Source organism: Ptychodera flava, chromosome 6 (genome assembly GCF_041260155.1).
Source record: "Ptychodera flava strain L36383 chromosome 6, AS_Pfla_20210202, whole genome shotgun sequence".
In the NCBI taxonomy this organism is placed as follows: domain Eukaryota; kingdom Metazoa; phylum Hemichordata; class Enteropneusta; family Ptychoderidae; genus Ptychodera; species Ptychodera flava.
The window spans coordinates 17,378,110-17,400,011 of NC_091933.1; the positions used below are offsets into that span (position 1 = coordinate 17,378,110).

A 21,902-nucleotide genomic window follows, 5' to 3' on the forward strand; every position below is an offset into this window, starting at 1 on the left:
GCCTTTCCTCCGTGATTTTGGAAATATTGATTTCATAGCTAAAGAAGTCAAATATCACAATACATGCAGAAGAAGGTATATTTCAAAAGGAACTAAATTAGAAGAAAACGAGATGGGCACAACAAATACAAATAGACGGAAAAATGCTTTTCTAAAGTTATTGTCATATATAAACTGTGAAATTTTTTTGAAAGACTCACGAATGAAATTGGTTAATGTCAATGAAACCTACATTGAATTCCTCAAAGAAGAAGGATTAGTTGAGCCTAACCCAGAACCATACCATCTTTTGTCCATGTAAAGTTATTTTTGTCTCAAATTGACCATTTTTGAGGGAAAAGTGGCCAAAATGGCAATTTTGTCTTAAGTGAGGTCGATAAGACTGTCTGTTTTGAAATCAGCACCGATTTTACATGGAACAGAGTTTCCAGACATGGTTTTATCTCCAAACGTGAAGAAAACGAATCGTTTTTAGTTTTTTTGTCTAAAAATAACTATTTTTTGAGGGAAAAGTGGCCAAAATGGCGATTTTGTCTTGAGTTAGGTAAATAAGACTACTTTTTGTGAAATCAGCACCCATTTCTACATGGAATAAACTTTTCATACATCATTTGATCTCCGAATGTGAAGAAAACAATAGGTTTTCCGTTTTTGTCTAAAAATGACCGTTTTTTGAGGGAAAATCGGCCAAAATCGCAATTATGTCTTGAGTTTGGTAAATAAGACTACTTTTTGTGAAATTAGCACCCATTTTTACATGGAATGAACTTTCCACACATCGTTTTTTTTCTATTATTGCGAAGAAAATGAATCGTTTTAAGTTATTTTTGTCTAAAAATGACTATTTTTTGAGGTAAAAGTGGCCAAAATGGCAATTTTGTCTGGAGTTTGGTGAATAAGACTGCTTTTTTGAAATCAGCACCCATTTTTACATGGAATGAACTTTTCATACATCATTTGATCTCCAAATGTGAAAAAAAACAAGTGATTTTCAGTTTTTGACCAAAATGACCATTTTTTGAGGAAAAAGTGGCCAAAATGGCAATTTTGTCTTGAGTGGAGTCAATAAGACTGCTTTTTTTGGAATCAGCGCCATTTTTTACATAGAATGGACTTTTCAAACCTTCCTCACCTAAAATTCTGATTAAAGCCACCTATCTCCTAGGGTACTACGCCCACTTCGCTCTCTGCCCTCCGCAGAACCATTCGTGACGTGCGATCGATACTCAACATAAAATTGTGTTTGAATATCCCACAAACGTGACAACACTGAATATAGGTCTTGAGTCGTCATTGGCTGACATGCTTATTTTAACGGCTTGACACCCTATTTAATGGCTAACATCCCTATTTAACGAAATAAAACACAACCCTGCAACTTTCGATAAATCCAACACCTGAAAAACTTGACTGTTTTCCAAAATCTGTCGTACTTTTGCACTCAAACTGTCCGGATATTGGACTACCCTCATTGATGATCATGGTGAATGCTTCCCAAAACCGGTTTTATTGTACTGGTCATAACAGCGACCACAAATGAGATCAGTCAAAACACTTGTCCAACATTGAAATATTGCAAAGACTTTATTGAATAAATATATCATTAAAGAAATCTGTGTTCTTGAATTCATGGACAAACTCTCCAATAGACAATATAATGTCAATTAAGTATGCTATTAAACACTTTATTGCAAAACTTCTCTCAGGCCTACCTATCAATGCTAGTCGCATCGACAGAATAGTTGTAAAACACACACGTGTGCTTGGTTATTGATCAACTTGAAAAAAAATCCTGTAGCACAAAGGTTAGGTACCCACAGTAAGTGAGGCTACCCACAATTCTCCATGATCCGTACACACGGAGATCACTCACTGAACTGAAGCAAATTTCTTCTGTACACAGAACAGCTCGGTCCATATTTCGAAATTCTGGGATCATAGTTTTGATAATCATAATTCTCTAATTTCTCACTTTGAATACTATGAATGAAACGAGCAACCCCTTTTCCGCAGAGGAGGTAGCAATTTTGTGATTTTGTCAACATAGTTTTTTGACAGCCATATGCAATATTTTCAAGGAAACTAAGGGAATAAGTTGCATCTGTGATGGCAAAAGAAAGGGTATTGATTTTTTGAATGTTTGTAACAAAGGAAATTTGCATGTCTGACAGGTGGTATGATGAGACCATCTTAGTTGCTGATAACTTTACCTTGACAAGTGTACAATTTTTAGCACATTCAAACGTCAAATTGTTATTCAAAATTACTCCTGAATTTTAAACATGATCCTGACAATTATTTTGGACCACAGTTTTAACCAATAATTCTAAAATTAAATTTTAAGTTTCAAGAAACTAATAAAATTGAAGAAGCCTTTAGCAAATAATGTCTGAGCACACAAATCAAGGAGAATTGTGGGTAGTCTTACTTACTGTGGTACCTGCAGCCAATTTCAAAATAGCTTTAAAGTTCTGGCGGGAGCACTCGAGGTCTGTTGCTTGTCGCTATTGTGCCCGATTAAAAGTCGACTTAAGGGTGGTGTTTTCACGCAAAACACGAAGAATTAAAACGATCGTGCAACCATTTTTCACACCCGCAAATAATTCCACGTAAATAATAGTCGAATGAGGGCGTCATCTGTGAGAACGTTTGTCTGCTCCGGGCTGAGTCATGCCACGAAGAGACACACATAAAAGGACTCACCCCCGTACCAAGTTTGAACCTGTGACAAGTACAACTGAAAACACCTGTATGTCATATAATTTATACACAATTATTTTTTCGCCCGAATATTACAGCATTTATAGTCATAGCACCGAATGACTTTGAGTGGTAAAATGTAAAAATGTAAACAAATATTTACGTCTATACTCTCCTGATTTCGGAGTAGTCTGCGAGAAGTACGGCACGAGAAAACATTAGATTAAATTGAAAGCCCCCCCCCCCCCCCGAGGTCATGGCGTGACCTCACTTAATGAGTTGATGCCATTCGAGTTAGTGGATGCGACGTCACTGGTTGTAAACGTCGTCCGGTCGTTCGCGACAGCAGGCAGGTAATATTGGACTTCAGAAATCACAGCGACACTGCCGTTCGTTTGTAAGGCTTGCGATGTTGAACGGCCGAACGATAGCGGTCCTTTGCGTAAGAAGCCCAGTGGATCTTCTCCTCAAGGTCTTTAGTTAACATGTCTTCTGAAGGATATGGACGCATCTGGTGAACATAGCACAATAAAAAACTGAGTCAGATTTTTCATAATTTTTGATGATGCCCTGCTGTCCCATTCACCCCCTTCTCGCTGTAAATACATTCATATGTACCCCAAAAACAATGTATAAAGATTAATAAAAAGGTCTTCAACATACAAAGTCATTGCCAGATTAGGAAGCAGGCTGCAGAATGACTATTTCAGTTATGGACAGTCAACTTTTTTTGCATACTGGCACAAATTGAGTTAGAAGATGCGTTTTTCAACCCTCTGGTCGATGTTCATTCCTTTGGGAGAAACAAATTCTGCGGTAGATACAGCTGATAGCTTACTTTATCTTGTATGATGTTTATGTTTTCTTCTGAAGCGTGTTTGAGATAGAACTTCTTCGAGATTAGAATGCACTCCGCGCCATTACTGACTAGGCTCAGGCTTGGCTGTTCACCGAAGGCAGCATCCAACACTCCCTAGAAGAGAAAGTTGTTTAAAAAATTAAATTCAAAATTTGACCTTGGACTATCGGTCACCTTCAAAATTGACATAAATCCAAATAAGGTAATCTGACTTGTCAGTATTTTTATTTTATTTATTTTATTTTATTTATTTAATTAAGTAGCAACTAAGACAGATGAAAGGAACTACTAGGCCTACTCTATAAGGTAACACTATAAAGTCCTGGCAGTATACTTGTTTGAGCGCCCTCACTAGCAAAATGACCACCAATGACCGTCTACTATCAAAAGAAGCGATCGAATTACTTCAAACTCACGTCGATTGCTTCTTCAAAAAGAAATGTTAAAATACAATAAAAAAACCCTAAAACATTCAAATAAATACACAAAAAGAGAACAAACAAAGGATGAAGTCCAATGATAATATGTGGATGTGTTCTATTACAAGCCCAGACTCTTGTAAGTTTAGATAAGGCGTTGGATGACAAGAAAGATGAGTCAAACTACAACTCCTTAGCCAGGACAACGTTTACTTACGAAAACTCCTCCACGTTCCAAAGTATCAAGCTTTACAAAATAAGTGTCTCGTTTCCGCCGATGTATACCATTTGAACTCTGTAGGGAAATGGGACGAGAAGTCGATGTTACTATAAAGTACGTGGTACTGTATCAGATCAGATGTACTAGCGAAATATGGCACTTTGAATCCATCGGGAGTAAAGCGCCCTCATCGGACATATTTGGAAACACACCGCACCACCTTCCGTTGTGTTCGTAGTCTCTTAAACGATTATTCATATTTATTTAAGTGTGACGTCATGGAAACAATATCAACGAGAGCAATAATGACAACAATGAAAACATCAATTATGACAAAACATAAATGTAATTGTTAATTTACCACTTTTTGACCTTTATAATAAAATAAAAAATATATGAATAATAACGATGTCTCCTTTACCTTTCGTGACCTTTTAGTTGCTGTCGTTGACGTACTCGTTTGATTCGATGACACACTGGCCATATCGAAACTAACACTCTGCAAAGAATCTAAACACACAGACTTTGGTCAAATGCAACTTCTAGAACTGTCATTTTGCATTCAGTTCACGTGACTTCAAAACGCACATATGAAAACCTATTATAAATGGGCGGAAATCATTTTATGGCAGTATTTCCAAATCTGATCGATAGGATGACAGTTGTTCTTCATCGATAAACCAATAAAGCCACTCTATTTCAGCACACTCCTTTCACATTTCACAAGGTCAAAGCTATTAAACAATTCCATTTGAAATTGACACTTCAGGCTTACTACTTGCATCGCCTGAGTTTCCCACCTCGTCTGTTTCTGATTCTACTCCTGGCGGCCATTCTTTTCCTCCTGGCCTCGGCCGCCGTCGTCATCGCTGTTGATCCCTGAGGCAGTTTCAGTGTGTGAGTGAGGAACGGACCCTGATAACGAAAATAAACCGAACGAAATTGATTTCAGTGCATGTGAGGGCTCGAATAAAATTGGTTTCAGTGCATGTGAGGGATGAGGGCTCGAATGAAACTGATTTCAGTGCATGTGAGGGCTCGAATAAAATTGATTTCAGTGCATGTGAGGGATGAGGGCTCGAATGAAACTGATTTCAGTGCATGTGAGGGCTCGAATAAAATTGATTTCAGTGCATGTGAGGGATGAGGGCTCGAATGAAACTGATTTCAGTGCATGTGAGGGATGAGGGCTCGAATGAAACTGATTTCAGTGCATGTGAGGGCTCGAATAAAATTGGTTTCAGCGCATGTTGAGGAATGAGGGCTCGAATGAAACTGATTTCAGTGCATGTGAGGGCTCGAATAAAATTGGTTTCAGTGCATGTGAGGGATGAGGGCTCGAATGAAACTGATTTCAGTGCATGTGAGGGCTCGAATAAAATTGATTTCAGTGCATGTGAGGGATGAGGGCTCGAATAAAATTGATTTCAGTGTAGTGAGGGATGAGGGCTCGAATGAAACTGATTTCAGTGCATGTGAGGGCTCGAATAAAATTGATTTCAGTGCATGTGAGGGATGAGGGCTCGAATGAAACTGATTTCAGTGCATGTGAGGGCTCGAATAAAATTGATTTCAGTGCATGTGAGGGATGAGGGCTCGAATAAAATTGATTTCAGTGCATGTGAGGGATGAGGGCTCGAATGAAACTGATTTCAGTGCATGTGAGGGCTCGAATAAAATTGATTTCAGTGCATGTGAGGGATGAGGGCTCGAATGAAACTGATTTCAGTGAATGTGAGGGCTCGAATAAAATTGATTTCAGTGCATGTGAGGGATGAGGGCTCCAATGAAACTGATTTCAGTGCATGTGAGGGCTCGAATAAAACTGATTTCAGTGCATGTGAGGGCTCGAATAAAATTGATTTCAGTGCATGTGAGGGATGAGGGCTCCAATGAAACTGATTTCAGTGAATGTGAGGGCTCGAACAGTGCAACTTTGTGCTTCTCTTGATCGCGCGCTTGTTTCTGATATTAATCTTTAGAAGGGGAAACTTAGCATTTTGGAGATAGAACCCATCCATAATTGTCTTCTGTGATGCATTGTGAATACATTTCCTGATGGCGCTGTACCAATTCGAGATGCAAAAAAATTGCCATTGGATGAAACCTGATAACATATTTTTCCTTTACATGTAAAATTATGTCAATCCTACCTGAGAGAAGGAGACAGAAGACAAAGATTTCTCCCCGCCTCTGCTGTCTGTCTTCGAAGTACCATCCTCGTCCTCGGACTCTTCTTCGATGTCGCTTTCGAGGCTATTATGAACTGGAACCTGGGGCATGTACGAGGACTTTGTCGACGCCACGGAAATGCGCCTGTTGTGACCGCTGTTCCCCGAGGAACCGAACAAATCTCTGTTGCTGGGTTTCCTTTTGTGGTCGGGCGATGAATAGCTTGAGGATTCTGTCGGTGGAACAGAAAGCTGTCTATTCCTTATCTAAGCTAAATACTTCTATAATGCAACGTTCAACTTACTTGTCTGCTATCACTGGAGTACGAATACACCGACACAGTTTTTAAGGGCAGCTTACTCAAATGCGGTCAAGTTTCTTTGTATGACTGGTTCTCTTTACAGTACTCCTGCTCAGCGTTGGCTGTTTAACCATTATTGCACATGCATTTATGGCGAAGTATTTGGTAAGATAACCAGCTAGAAACGATTGTAGATCAAAAAATATCTCTGATTGTGGCAATTTTAACAGCAGAGACACGAATCTTTGATGTTACATATTTACCGGCGCTCTTTGTCCCTGATTTTTATGGTATAACAATTGCCAAAATGAAAACTAAAGAAAATCCCATGTAATTTTATTGAAATATATAGCACGCTATTCAGCTTCTTTCATCACGCCCGTCAGAAATAATCGAATAATGAATTTGACGGTCGTAGGGGAGGACGAACGTCACTGGATTGATTTCACATCACAGTTTTACGGCCAGCCTTGTATACTTTCATTAATCGTTCATTATCGTCGCTGTTACATTAATCTGTTTTCCTGTGCATTTCTAAAATTTGTTGTCCCAGTACCAATGAAATGTCTTTTCTATGATGATATCAGACGACCAATTATGAGCGTAATCTACATGATGGTTTGTGAAACAATGTAATTAAATTGATTGAATTGCATTGCATATTTTTACATGCTTTTCCGGTCATAAACTTTCATGATAAGCTGACGCTGCCGCATGATGTACAAGTGCTTACCTGCTGAAGAGTGTTTACTGTCGTTTTGGTCAGATTTCATGGTCAGTGTCTTTAAAACAGAGCAGGTACCCTGTAAGGGGGGCAGTTTAAACAAGTTAATAATTTAATGAAACATGGCTTATAAATATATATACATATACAAATACATACATACATACATACATACATACATACATACATACATACATACATACATACATACATACATACATACATACATACATACTCTCAGGCTGATACAAGTATATTCTAATATTGTACCCTTGTTTCTACAGAGTCGCTAGTCACGCACATCTACCATGACGACGAAATATAAATAGTCCTTATGGAAATTGGAACCTCTAAACATTTACACATACCGATTTGATGATGTAAATCCATTCTGACTTGTTGCTGTCTTCCTCGATAACTGTTCCACGCCTGTAAAAACGTGAATAGTAAAGTGTTATTGTGAGTTTTAAAATCACCTCTACAATGTAGTGAAAATTTTGGTAGATGGAATGTGCTTACGTGTACATGAACGAGTACATAGGGTTTACATGGGGGGGGGGGGGGCTGGAAATGAAAACCCGACTGAAAATAAATAAATACTCATTAATCAGATCAGTAAAATGAGTTCGGAGAAAACCAGTAAACACAGCGCAAGACCAAACAAATATCCCGAAAACTTCATACATGTTTAAACGTCAAAATATTGACGAGTACCCGGATGAACTATCCCATAGATTATTTGATATGTGCAGTTGTGTGTTTTATTTGTCTTGTCATTCTGTTATTATCTCTCATTGTTCTTGTCAGTGTATTTTCACATGATCTTCACTAATGCGCAGTCACCTGAACTTCTATTTGCTTATAATTGTGCATGTTATTAAGGTCCCCCCAGCCAAGCCAAAACACACTTGACATTACTAAGAATACAACTGTATGCAGTCGAAAAATCAATCTTACCAGAGCGAACTACATGAAAAGTTAGGTCAAAATTTTATCAGAAGCATACCGACAACAAATGGGTTGGTAAATATATTTAGTTTACCGTTCCATCGATATTTGAAAGTTGGCAGTGCACACAAGGTTTTGTTCACCGTTCTAAACTTACTTGTAATATTTGAACATACACTTTTTCGTGTTGTAGTTGAGTACATGTAGCGGCCAATTCTTAAAAATAAAGAGACTCCTGCAAAGATAAAACGCAAAATACAGAGTGCGTCGTAAAACCAAAGAACGCAATCAGACTGTTTTTTATTTGATCATTTTGAAGAAAGGGATATATCCAGCGTTTAAGCTACCAGTTTCTATTTTTGACTACTGAAGAACAAACAGCCGTGATCCGCCTGGCAGTACAGAGACGTAAGCACAACCATTGTGTCAAATGACCGCGACTGCAGACGCCCTACAAAACCGCGTTGCAAAATATTAATATTGCATGAATAGAATACGCAGGTAAATATTGACTTTATTTAAACATTCGTGGCACTTGGATTAGTGGCCATATATCGCGTTGACAGCTTGAAAAGCTAGTTCAGACGTTCTAAATCCCTTGCAAGCTTTTGGTGTCTAGAAGACCGGTAACTTGATCAAGTATTTTTGCTCATGAAATAAGGACGGGTAATGTCATGCACAAGCCCGGAGGAGATGAGGGCGGTCTTGTTTGCGAAGTGGAGGTCTGACAGTAGCTCAATCCTGCGCTGATCTGATCGACTGCCGAAGATGGCAACTTACTTGATAAAGACGCTGTGCTTTTTGTCGAGAAAATTCTTCATCCCTCCTGACATAAATATATCTATAAAATCCTACAAAGGAAAAAAAGAAAAATAGTTCAGTCGACTTTCTATTTTCAGCGAATACATTTAAACTTGACTGTTCAGCTTAGTAATGTTCATACATATTCAACAATCCAATAACTTGAGTTACGGATAAACTCTTGCCGACCCTAGAAAGCCGGGCAAATTTGTCTAATGACGCATGGCCTCGTCGGTCTTGTTCAGAAAAATTCCTCGTCACGATTCGGTGAAAAGAGGTAAATGTCAGACTGATTTTGAAACATAAGGATTCAATCGAGATGATAGCGTTGATCCTTTTATTATTAATGAAGTGCGCATTTGAAAATTTTAATACTCTCACCTCTTTCGATATCACCAGCAGCTCAACCGTTTCCCTGGAGATGACAGTGCACACTCGTCGAGTCTGGTTGACAATGGATGCATCCTGGAAGGAACGCGCAGAAAGTTATTAGTCATAGACGTTGGTATGACTCCTTGGCGTCCACATCGGTGAATGAATACATGTACTACCAATTAAGGTAGAACGCGCCTCGGGGACAGATATTCGGACCCTCAAACTTTCACAATTCTTCTCTGATCTACCACTTGTGGGGGTTCATTTTAAAGCTCTTGGTGTAAGGAAACCTTTCACCTGCTCAAAATTTCGAAATTCGAAAATTTTATTTTTCTCCATAGCGTTAACTCAGGGATAACGGTCATTTTGACTTTTAAATATCGGTAAATCTTGAGTTATTTGTTTCTCTGGTACCAAAATTTGTACGGTGACCCCCAATTTTTATTCTTGAGTTTGAAAGTGAATGGTTGAAAGATTCCTTAAGGAAAGTTTGATGAGCAAAATTTTGTCTTTCACTTTGGAGGCGCATACTACCTTAACTTAGTGTATAATGTAATGTAATTGAAGTCTATTACCCAAGTGCTCACTTCGTTTTGTAATAATTCGGTCATGACATATGCCTACAATACGATGATCCAATTGTACACTTATGTGATGTGGACTACGGAAGTATATCATGTGAATAACAGCGTTTCATCTATTGGTACAAGGTCTTGGAGATATTTTTCAATATTAATCCTCGTTGAACTATGCTGTGAATAAACACTGGGTTTCATTTTCTTCGGAGATCTTCAGAAGCTTTGCAAAGCACTTCGCGGGTTTGTGAAAGAATTCACCCTGGGACTGGCGTTCGTACTCTCAAATTGGATGTTGCAATCTTTCATAAGTATTCAATTTGTGTTGAATCCTTTTAAAAAAATTGTTCGGCGAGTTACGTTTTGTCGCTCCGATTTTAAGAAAATTAAAATTTCCATTTCTCTCCTATAGAGTTAAAACAGAAAACAGAGATCGCTTCGCATTCATAGAACCGGATATTTGAAATAACTTGCCTGTCAGCAAAGCAAAAATCCCCTAAGACACACACAAACACGCACAAAACTTAGTGAGATAATGTTTTCAAAGTGTTTTGCATCAAAGTCTTGACGCTTTAAACCGTCATTCTCAATCTGTGTATTATCCTAATAATTCTGTTTTATTGAAAAAAGGAGTTGGCGTGTTTTACATTTGGAATGAAGGTCGAATATTATTACAAATACACTGTTTTCGATCGATTATAAACCTGCATTCAGAAACTGGCAACAAATTACATCATTGCGTGATACACCTATCAAAAAAAACTGTTGGCAGAAGATATCTCATCCGTAGGTAATCATTTCTAATAGGAAGGGATACATTTAAAAAGCACGGTCTGTTAGACCCAAAGCACGAGCTGGGGGAGTTGCAATCATCAGTGGATTTTGCTTTGTGCCAAGTAATTGTTCCACGTAGATCGGTCATTTGTTCTGGTCCATGCACACTGTTTTACATCCTATAGCAAATTCTGCCTCAAAAAAGTAAAATCGATTTTGACGCCGTGTAAATATTGAACACTGCAAATTAATTCTTAACTTCGCTATTTACACAACATATTAAATTTTAAGAAGTCTTGCGTAAGTTTTCCTTCCAGTTAACGTTTTATTGTACGCCTAATTAAATATTAAAGACGGCAGCGATATCGCTGTACTCGGGCGAAACCACTTCCATTTTATCTTTTAATTGTTGTCATTAGTAAAATAAAGACCAATTTCCTGTACTCGTTCTGTTGAGCACACATATTGCATTTAATGCGTAAAGATGAAGAATATTTGAAAGACACTTACTCCATAACTATCTCCCTTGTTAATGACGCGAACTGCTCGGCCGACTTCCTCCGGATCGCCATCAACAACTATGGCTGCAATGAGAAAGAGAGTCCAGTATATGTGGAATGGGAGATCTGAACTTTTATAACTCGACAATGCCGTCATCGGCTGTATGCGCTGAAATATATTGACAAGCCCCGTGTCGTCTTTTAGTGGCGCTTGACCCATGCCCTCTGTTGTGCCTGCGTCGTCGGGGGGGGGGGGATAAAACATGCCGTTCTACAGCCACCAAGTCGACCAAAAACCATTAACAGACTATTAATAGTTGCACTTTACAGTTTACATTATTTCAACTAAACAAGCCCCACCATTACACAGATTAAACTTTATTTAAAAAAATATCTCCCATCACATCCCGATGATTTTGTGTAATGGCCGTCACCATGGTAACGCCAGAGCGTCTTCACGTCATGACAACGAGAAAACAACGAGATCACAATTCTCACCTGAACCGGACAATAGAAAGTAGAATGCCTTTGGGCGATGTCCATACCGGATGATGACCCTCTCGGCGTCATAGGTCGAATACATTCCATGTTTGGCAATCCTATGTTGCATAGATATCGGGTATTCTGCCACTGACCTCACGCTCTGTAGCTCTGCTTGAACCTGGAACGAAGAGTCAGATTATCAAGGTACAGAATAAACTATTAAATGCTTGTCAACTTTTGGTGGGGAGTCACTATGATTATTGACTCATTATCATCAGCTGACGAGTAAAATCTTTACAAATGATAACATTTAATCCTTTGAAAAATATTTGTATTTAATTTTTGACTTTTCTATACTCTGAAGGTGAAGCTTCCCGCTGTGTGATTTTCTTTGTTCCTCCAACTACAAATATAAAATATATGACGATGAAGTTCACAGCCTATCTTCTCATCTGACAACCAATCAGGCACTTCGTAATTCGCTTTGGCAGACTAATTTACCCGTGACCTTTTCAATGGGGGGACTCTCGCAAATTTGGGTGGGATAGTGAGACCTGGCCATACGAGGTTGACCTCAATGAAACAGCGGTAAACCCTTTATGTTTTTTTTTTTGTTATGAGTCGTTCACCTTATGGAGCTCCTCTGGCTTCCTCTTGGACGCCGGGCTGCTCAGTATACGCTCCGTGTCCTCGGATATTCTCACCTAGGAACGTAAAAAAGCAAGATGGCGCTGAAACAGATGATCATGTCATACCCGGCCATAGAGTCTAAACTCGAGTCCTAGCAATTCACAAAGAACGGGTTGAATGTCCAAAATGAATGTACTTGACAGTGCGAATGAGTACGAAGTTGACGACCAATCAGATAAAACTTCTCTTTAAAATAATGCCGTGACCGCTCAATACATGTCGGCAGTTTTACTGCCCCGAACAGTTTTATGTCATATTCTTCCTCTAGATCAATAAACCTTGCTCTGAATTGAAAGTGACAAAGAAACTGAGCTGGAGTATCGTTGGGAATATCTTGAACAGACTGTGCCTCAGTAGATAGAAGTATATGGCTCCTTGAGCAAGTATCCCATGCAAGAGATCGGAATATGCGTCGTAACACAAACAAATACGCTGTTTGTATTTGTTTGCAATGAGAGAAGCTGTCCCATGAGAGAAGGTGTCCCGTCTCAGAATAAAATACATTATGGTATTGCATGATGTAAAACTGGTAATTTTATATGTGTGAGGGAGAGGTCTGGCAAAGTCTCTCTCCCCTCCGAAGGTTGGCGTTTTCTTAACATATCTGAACAAGGGTCTTGAATGAGATGCTTTGCCTAATACTTATTTTGCTTTGTTGTGTTTTTAATAACCGTCGTGGTCTGTTGCATTCATCTTATAGTTTTATGAACGAAACAGTCTTCTGTAAAACCCATCAACTGTTTTTGTTACGTTTCTGTCTACCTACAACCAAATCAAACGCGTACACTCATCGCGACCTGGAATGTAGTTATTTCTACGTTCATTGACACGGCCTGGAGGAGCGTCCACTCGTGACTTGGTGACTTTACCAGCAGACAAAGATCCCCCAGTGGCTGTTTATCTATTTCCCCATTAAGTTTCTTTAAAATGTGTGATTTATGCACTGCAAGGCATAAGTGGACACAAGCACTAGACTATTGTTCCAAACGTCTTGATGGAATCCTAAAGATAAGTTTTAATAGCAGATGTGGATAAGTGTACGAGCAGACAGTCGCAGAATTTAAACACACAAAAACACGTACACAAAGAGACGAATATGTGCCTTCAGTTGAATACGTCACGGTCCCTCGAATACGTCTGCAATTGCAATTCTGCAATCCCATATTGCTATTACGTGAATGTTGTGTATGTACACACAGGGGCTGTACACAATTCAATTCACTTAGGTGGAGGTCACCTCTGTTCCATAGATTGTCAACTGAGGAGCAAACGCATGGTTGAGCTCTTGTTATTTTTCAACAATGCATCGTCAAGTTATAGTAGAGCTACCACCGATCCTCAAGAGACATCAGAACAATTGCCGTCTACTGGCTGGTCGATTTGGGTTCACAAGTCGCCCTACCGATGCGTGATATAACAAACAATGGCTGGTAGAAAATATCACAGAATAACACTCGATCTGCATAGTTAGCAACAGGGGTACTGTCTCTGACTTTATTGTCTCCGATCCAGAGAAGAGCTCAAACGGTAGAGATGGCGAAGGACTCAATTCCCATTTAGAACAAAATTCAAAGTCCACGGAAAAAAAAGTTTGACCGAGTCACGGACTGTGATATAGAATAAAGTTTCGATCCGATATCATTCTAATTGCATAAAACTTCATTGCACGCATTCCGATTGGCAAATTTCGCAGTCGGCGTCTTGCTGTCGTTACTTTAGACTGTTCTCTCACAAAAGAACCACTGGTAATTATTTTCAGTCCATCTCTGAAATTAATTTCTCTCTCTTTTGTGTGCCGAATTCAAATAAATCGTTGAATGTACTCTCTTTCTTTGCGTCTAACGAGTGACATTAGCCGCGAATTCACCTGTGAAGTCCTTATTCAGTGGCGTAATTGCCTACATAGCTGTGTCGACTTGGAACGAAACTTTGGCAACCAGAAACGATGATCTACGGACGACCGACAAACGGGTCAGCTCAAAAAGCTTGGCGTGGGGTCAGAACGCATAAAAATCGATACACAGCGATTATTTACACCGGCTGACTCACAGAATCACTCGGATAAAAATTGACGGGCAGATACACGAGACTGCGGGGTCGGCAAGGTCGCTTAAAATGCAAAGATCAAAGAAAGATTACCCTTCCTGACACAATGTATATGTAAAAAGAGACCGAAAACCAAGAACACACTGACAGATAGTTTGCATGACAAAGCAGTGAGAAAAACGCGAATGTTTATGCTTGGGCCAGTAGCTGTAACTCTGGACGATTTTCCCCACCAAATCTGTTTATATGTCAACTGCAATTTCTCGTTCTACTCCCGAACGAATGTTGAAACGTCGTCTATTTAGCTTGTCAATACAGCGTCCATATGCGTCAAATGCACTGTTATCGTTCAGTTAGGACCAGAATTCACTTGTAAACGATTATAATAGAGTTTGCGCAAGTACAAGCTGAGTTGGTGAGCTAAACACCATGTATCTCAACATATCTCGGATAGTAGGACATGACACTAGTTAACATTTAAAACAAAACACAGTCAAATTTAAATTTACATCTACTGGCCCTGTAAATTATTAGGATCAATCTATCACAATTGGCCCTTTCGCCAAATTCAAGAGTAAGACAGCAATCCAAGGAGGCGCTGCCTTATTATGCAACAGGGGTCGAGTGTCATAGGGCAAAAGTAGGTAAAATATAATTCATGCACGACGCATACTTTTTGGACTTATTCTCGGTACTAGCGGTTTCATAAGTTCAAGGTAATTATCGCTGCCAATATTTACTTGATTTTTGAAATATGTTACCAGTGGAACATTCGCTGGAAGAAAATGTCACAATAAACAACCATGGATTCGTTCACATCAGCAGTATTTTAATCAAACGATATCACATACATTGATGTATGACATAGATACATAGATACATACATGGGATACATACGCACGTACATGCATACGTACAGACATGTATTCATACATTATATCCATACATATATATTTACATATATAAATTAACAGGTGTTTGTTTCTATGAGAGAGAGAGAGAGAGAGAGAGAGAGAGAGAGAGAGAGAGAGAGAGAGAGAGAGAGAGAGAGAGAGATTCTAAAAGTGCTGTTATTTGTGATTGGTTACGATGACGTTGCATCAAGGAATAGACTTTCTCTATAAATCAGGTGATCCTATGATTCTACATATATTAGGTGATCTTATGATGACGTCGGACGTCAGTGGAGAGCATCGTTTGGCGTAAGACAAGTATGAGTTTCTTTGGTTGATCTGTGAGTGACTACACGCATGATGTTGTACCCGGCAGTGCTGAGTCTATCAACCCTACACCAAGCTAGTCTATCGCTCAGTGTGCAAGTTCATTATATTTCTTATCGTAATGCTGTTTTGTGATCCACAAACCACCTAGCTAACAGTCATGGTCAAGTGAGCATTGACCGGTCGAATAAAGTGCAATCGATCAAACCCTGATCCGAATGACCCAGTGCGATAAGAAAGACGCCTGTTATTACACAACACAATAACCATAGATCAGATCGTTTGTATGTTTTCACAAAGGCTGTTATGGTCAGTGGTCTTATTGATGCGATAAAGCATAAACGACATATAAACATCCCGTCTCATGCAAAGAATTTATATAAAATGTAGTGAATGGTGCTGCACAGATTATAGATAACACATTCACGATGTATACATATCACAGTCAAATAAGTTTTATGTATATGAGTATTTTGTAGATGTATGTTGAAAGTCAGATAATGTGTGAATCTTCAAATAGACATGAAATAACATTGACTAACAACAGACTTGTTGGTTATTGTGAAAGTGCGACATACGTTAGTTTTTAATTTTGTGAGTAAAATTGAGCGAAAATCCACTTCCATGCTTCTTCTCGCTCACACAGCTCCATGGTATATGTTTAAAACTTCGCAACTTCGCTGGCCAAGGATGTTTACTTGGGCAGCTGGGGAGACTATGCCACGCCGACTTAACCAAGCCGTGCGGGCCGGACGATGAAAAGTTCGATATGGCAGACACGTAAGTAAAAGAGCGTTCGTTTCCCATGTACGTTGGATTTATCGGTATATAAGTGTAGTTCAACAAACTAATGTATGCATTTTAACAGCCACGTATTTAGGTTTGGTGAAAAAATCGACAAATATTTTGAATGTAATCAGTGTAATATGGTGCGTGCAGTGGCAGTAACTGTTGCCATGACAACATGATAAAAGCCAGCATTGTCTCACCTTACAGTCAAACTCGAGCCAATTACCGGAGTCAAGGCCAGCGAAGAAATCCAGCATATCTCTATCACTTTGCCTGTAACATGACGTCAGACACGATTAAAAAAAAATATGTCAGTGGCAATGCGAGAACATCGGACGGACGTGAGGTCATGTCGTAAAATGTGGAGGTTGAATTTTATGTCAGTTAGTTTCTCTACTTGAAGAAAAAAGAATAAGTTAATATCCACCCTTGACTCTATTGGAATACTTTAATCTAATTATTGAACACGCCCAGTCATGAATTGATAAAAAATATGGTCAAGTGGCTGATACAAATCAGCGAGGTGGCAAAACCATAGACCCTGAGGTTATGGTACAAAGGTGACGTGACGTGTATCTCGACATTCCGATATATGCGCTGTTAATGCTTGTTTGCAAACGTTTAAAGGTACTTGTGCTTGTAAAACGGTCTAAACTCGGACAACCAGAGTATGAAAAATCAATGTCAACAAAACAAATCACTCAAGAAGAAGAACGGAATTACTGCAGCTGTTCGGTCAAAAAATCTGTAAAGTTGTTTTTTTTACATACCTTAATTTATAAGATTTGATCAATCGATACACTATCCTCACACAATTGGCAGCGACACAGAATTTATTGCGTTTCTGTTAAAAAGAAAGATAAAAATGGCGAAAATCATTATTGCACCTTATTGTTGTGTCCAGTTCCACTAAACTGGTTGCTCTGTATACATTTACCCGATAAAGTGCCTGTTTGTATGGATAGGAAGGTTTTAGACTGTGGGATTATAGTTGCTTTGGCGAGTTATGCATTTTCAAATCTCATGCTCGATTCTAAAGAAATGTGAGTCGACACCATATGTCGTTATATGACTGACTGAGAGCGATATAGCAACGGTCAGTTTTGACGTTCCACTTGACCTATCTGATAATGACCAAGGTTTACGCCAAGTCTCCCAAACGCTAAGATAGGACAATTACAAGGGGCGTGACAGAAAATTGACTGTTTTGATGTAGTTGATAAACAGATAAACAAGTAACATATCCATTGTGTTCGTTGGCAGAACGTTCCTCCAGTACAACATGGTAACTGATATTGAGTTCGGTCTTGTCTATTAGGACATTTTCTTGTGTCTATTTATGCAACTTACATAGTTGGTTGACATTAAAATGCTCAGTTTCAAAGATTTAACGCGTCATTAACTTATATTACGAGACGAAGTGCCACGCGTGTGTCGGTACGCAGAGATAATATTCTACCAATGTTTCGTAATGGCGTGTACGTGGCAACGATTGCTATTTATACTTGGTATCCACATCCGGCTTTTCAAAACGATCCAAATATTATCGATGTAGGGGGAAAGGGCACATCGTAATTATGAACTCTTATCCAGAGAACGAAGATTTGAAAAGTAAATGAAGTACGGGTCTTCCACTGCCGGAAAACAACCTTGCTCATAAGGCAGTTTCTTAAACAAAATGCTGTCCTAACACTTAAATAACGATATAGAATGGCTGATTACAGTCGTAGGGGGGAAAACAACGAAAGAAACAAAAAGAAATTAAAGGCATTCCCAAAAACACACCCATCAACCCCCAAAACAAAATCCAGACATTAAAAATAATGGAAACCTACTAAAATGATATTTATATGTAAGGTTCATTCCAAGAGCGATTCATGTACAGAAATTCGTTCGATGTCAATTATAACCACTATATTTTGATGTCGGAAACATATCATACACGCAGAATTTATGTCAGATTTGGCCATTAAAACGCCTGACGAAACACTTAAATGATTATTATTGGGACGTTATGATCTGAACTCGTCAACGTTGCAATAAACTCAGTCCTGGCACCATTGCCATGGAAACCATTGCCCCCACACTAGAAGTAAATGTCAATGTTGACATTGAAATCATTTGACCCGTAAATTGATTAAGTCGACGCAGCATTCGACGGAATAGCTGCGTGAACTCGTGTTAAATTGAGCCTAACTAATGAACGCAGTGTGTATTCTAGGTTTTTTGTGATAGTATGACCCGTAGAACTAGAGCCAAACGTAAGTGTCCCTAATCGGAGTTGGTCGCTAAGGACCATACATGTCGCCCGATGTACAATACTGCAAGTTACAGAAACCATTGACTACCGTGCAATGTTAACCAGAAAATAACTGGCGTGGAAATTGCATTAAGGCTTCATAATCACTAAGTAGTCTATTAAAGAACAATACATTAATAGATTGCCATATTGTCAGTTTCACGCCAGTTTTTTAAAACTCTCCTGATATACGAAGGGCTGCGCTGGAAACAATCCCCCCTTACGATTTGTCGACCATTTTTCAGCTCCCTGTGAGAATGTTTGTGTCGAGTCTCGTCGGTTGACATTTTTTAGGAAATACTTGTGATAAATATTCCAGCTCTTTAATCGAGTATGGACACTTGTTAAGACAACAGTTTGAACACAAAGCACGGCATGTGTTTCAAACTGCGTGTTTTAATGATCGTCTTTCACAGTGCAATTAACCGAGATGGAAGTGAATGACTCAGTTTACCTTTTCATAGACAAAGCTCTCATCGGTACTGTGAGTGTACTCCTCGCTCAGTCTGTCCTGGCTACAGTCTTCAAGTCCGGATTTCAGCGTTTTCAACGGCAGCCTGGGCAAGCCGTTTTCCGTGCTAGCCAGGCGATACCTCGACTGTCCCAGCCTGTCTCTGTGTTTGATATCGATGCTGTCGGTGCTGCTCATCAGCGACAGGGTGTCCTTTATCCGCTGCCTGCGTCGCTCGTCCAGGATTTTCGGATCCATGGCCTTTTTGTCGAACACCAGCTCCAGCAGCCTCTTTCTCCTGAGGGCACGTTTCAGCGGCCGGAGCCGGGTCTGCTTATCAACGACCTCTGTCATGGCACTCAGGCACTCGATATACCAAGCTCCAAAAAGTTCATAAATTTCAAGAGCCTAAGCTTGTCCAAAACAAGCCGCCAGAGTGTCGAACAGCCGAGACAGTACCGCGAGTACCGATACGATATATTGTACCTCCAGTCGAAGAAAACTGCATCAATCCAAAGTTAATGGTTCACCCATACTGATCCCGACACAAATGTGTGAATTTACCGCCGGTTAAGTCAATCAACCCCTAAACAATCTCAACTGAACCCGGTTCATCTCTCTTCGGAATGAACTCTACACATGTCGAACGCGTCTTTTTACCACCAACGCACTGTCAGCCAATGGCAGCGAGCCTGTCACCTGCGACGACTACCCTCACATGGTAACAGGCCACACGGCTATAAAGCGACTGGGCTGAAAAGACCCTGCTACGTCAAATTACCGGCAACGGCCTTACAGCTTAACTAAACTTGTATACATATCAATAGAGATGACTGAACAATCAAACCGGCAAACAATACTCAATTTTAACACAAATCGATCGTTCCCGCTTCTCGCTCTCGTTCAATGTGCGCTAAATACGACTGGGAAAGTGTCCGACATACACTTGTTTACAGCCGTTTCTGGTACCTCTGATATTTTCGGAACAGTAAAGCTGTACTCGAGTTTTCTTAACTTTTAACGCTCATAGAGAGAATTACACAAAGATCCTAGGGTCATTTGATTTATGTCATCACTGGTTATGTAAACACAATAATTAATACACCTTTCTCCCGGATCGAAAGTGCTGTTAATCATGTGCCTTTGTTTTGTTGTGGGTTAATCCCCGATTGAATCGTTCCGGTCTTTCGAACATTCCACCTTTATCAAGTCGGCAATGGACTTCACGTAATTGACGACAATTGACTTTTTCACGTAAATTATCTTCTCATTATGGTGTTGAAAGTTTAAGACTGCAATCTGGTCTGGGGGCGAATGTTGTTGCCATGTTGACAGTTGACACGAACCGCATGACGTCACACCGCGAAGTGTTATCGGGAAACTAAAAATGCCGAGTTGCCCGACTTCAAAACAACAACGGCAGTCCACTAATTTGTCATATGTTCAACACATATTTCACATTTGATGACATAATTATGTATTTTCACAAAGTCAGAATCGCCACTAACGCAACCATGACGTGCAGGTCAGTAAGGCCCCGGTTTGTTTTGATATTTAATATGCCAGCTCTCAAGCACTTGTTTCATGCGATTTGGGGAAATGTCTTCAGTCGGTTGTATCGTGTAATAAATTATTTTGGAAGCAACTGCGAAACATACGTTACAGCAATGACTAATGACCGATGCAAGTCGCCGGCGCCTAACTGTAAGAGAAGATTCACATGAACAAAGTTCGTGTCGTCTCGCTGCCATAGCAACGATTTGATCTTTGCCTCAGTTGAACGTGTGCATGATAAACATTCTTATATGTCATGACGAAGTTTAAACCAAACCCGAAGACGATATACGCTAGCTCCTCTTGCAGAAATTCATTCATACATCGTAAACTCAGAGACTAAAATTCACGTTGAATCACTTTGTGCCATTCTGAAAAGAACACACGTCGCTCATCCTCCAGGGGGCGCTCCACCAGGCGTCGCCTTCTCATGCGAAGCGGATGGGTGATTTCTCGTATCGGTGCCACTTTGATCAAAGCGTCGAAATATCGATTAAAATAACGTGAAGAACTGGACGCTTTGTATTGCAGTGCCATTCTTTATCCCGTCAAAGTAGAAGATTGTTTCAACTTCCGTTTCGTAAACGCCACTTTTTATAAGCCCAAGGCTATGCAACTCCATATCTCAAAACAGACTGGAAAATTACGTCTTGTGCAGGTACACCGCCAAGTCCAATCCTAAACAGCATGATCAAGGTTTTTGGATTGGCTGAGCACCTATACACTACTGATTTTTTCAGTCTCAACACGATGGTGTGTACCTTTATGGACACAATAATATGTGTTCTTAACTCTTTACTCGAGGATGAAATCCAATTGTGAGCACTGAAAGAGATCGCTGGTAATACCTTCCACATTTCAGCTACCACTTTTGGGGAAAAATATCACGACATTTTGTCCTTTAAAAGTTTAGAATCGGATTGAAGATATTTGTTAGGTCGCAATTATTGGCACCAGTAATATTTACAAATAAATTACATGTAGGTCTTGCATGTACAAATT

General features: G+C 39.6%; 1 protein-coding gene across 1 annotated transcript; it reads right to left on the reverse strand.

The window, feature by feature from the left end:
* Window positions 1-1,555: 1,555 nt before the first annotated feature.
* On the reverse strand, window positions 1,556-20,328 carry LOC139134997 (uncharacterized). The gene is made up of 17 exons (XM_070702149.1): window positions 19,350-20,328; window positions 17,367-17,440; window positions 16,797-16,869; window positions 12,481-12,555; window positions 11,867-12,029; window positions 11,379-11,452; window positions 9,526-9,609; window positions 9,124-9,194; window positions 8,501-8,578; window positions 7,764-7,824; window positions 7,405-7,474; window positions 6,352-6,602; window positions 4,999-5,113; window positions 4,620-4,708; window positions 4,196-4,273; window positions 3,539-3,673; window positions 1,556-3,211 (listed from the first exon to the last, which is right to left on the reverse strand). Exons 1-17 carry the CDS (start codon window positions 19,698-19,700, stop codon window positions 3,074-3,076), a joined length of 1,980 nt encoding a protein of 659 aa, XP_070558250.1. The 5' UTR covers window positions 19,701-20,328; the 3' UTR covers window positions 1,556-3,073.
* Window positions 20,329-21,902: the final 1,574 nt, after the last annotated feature.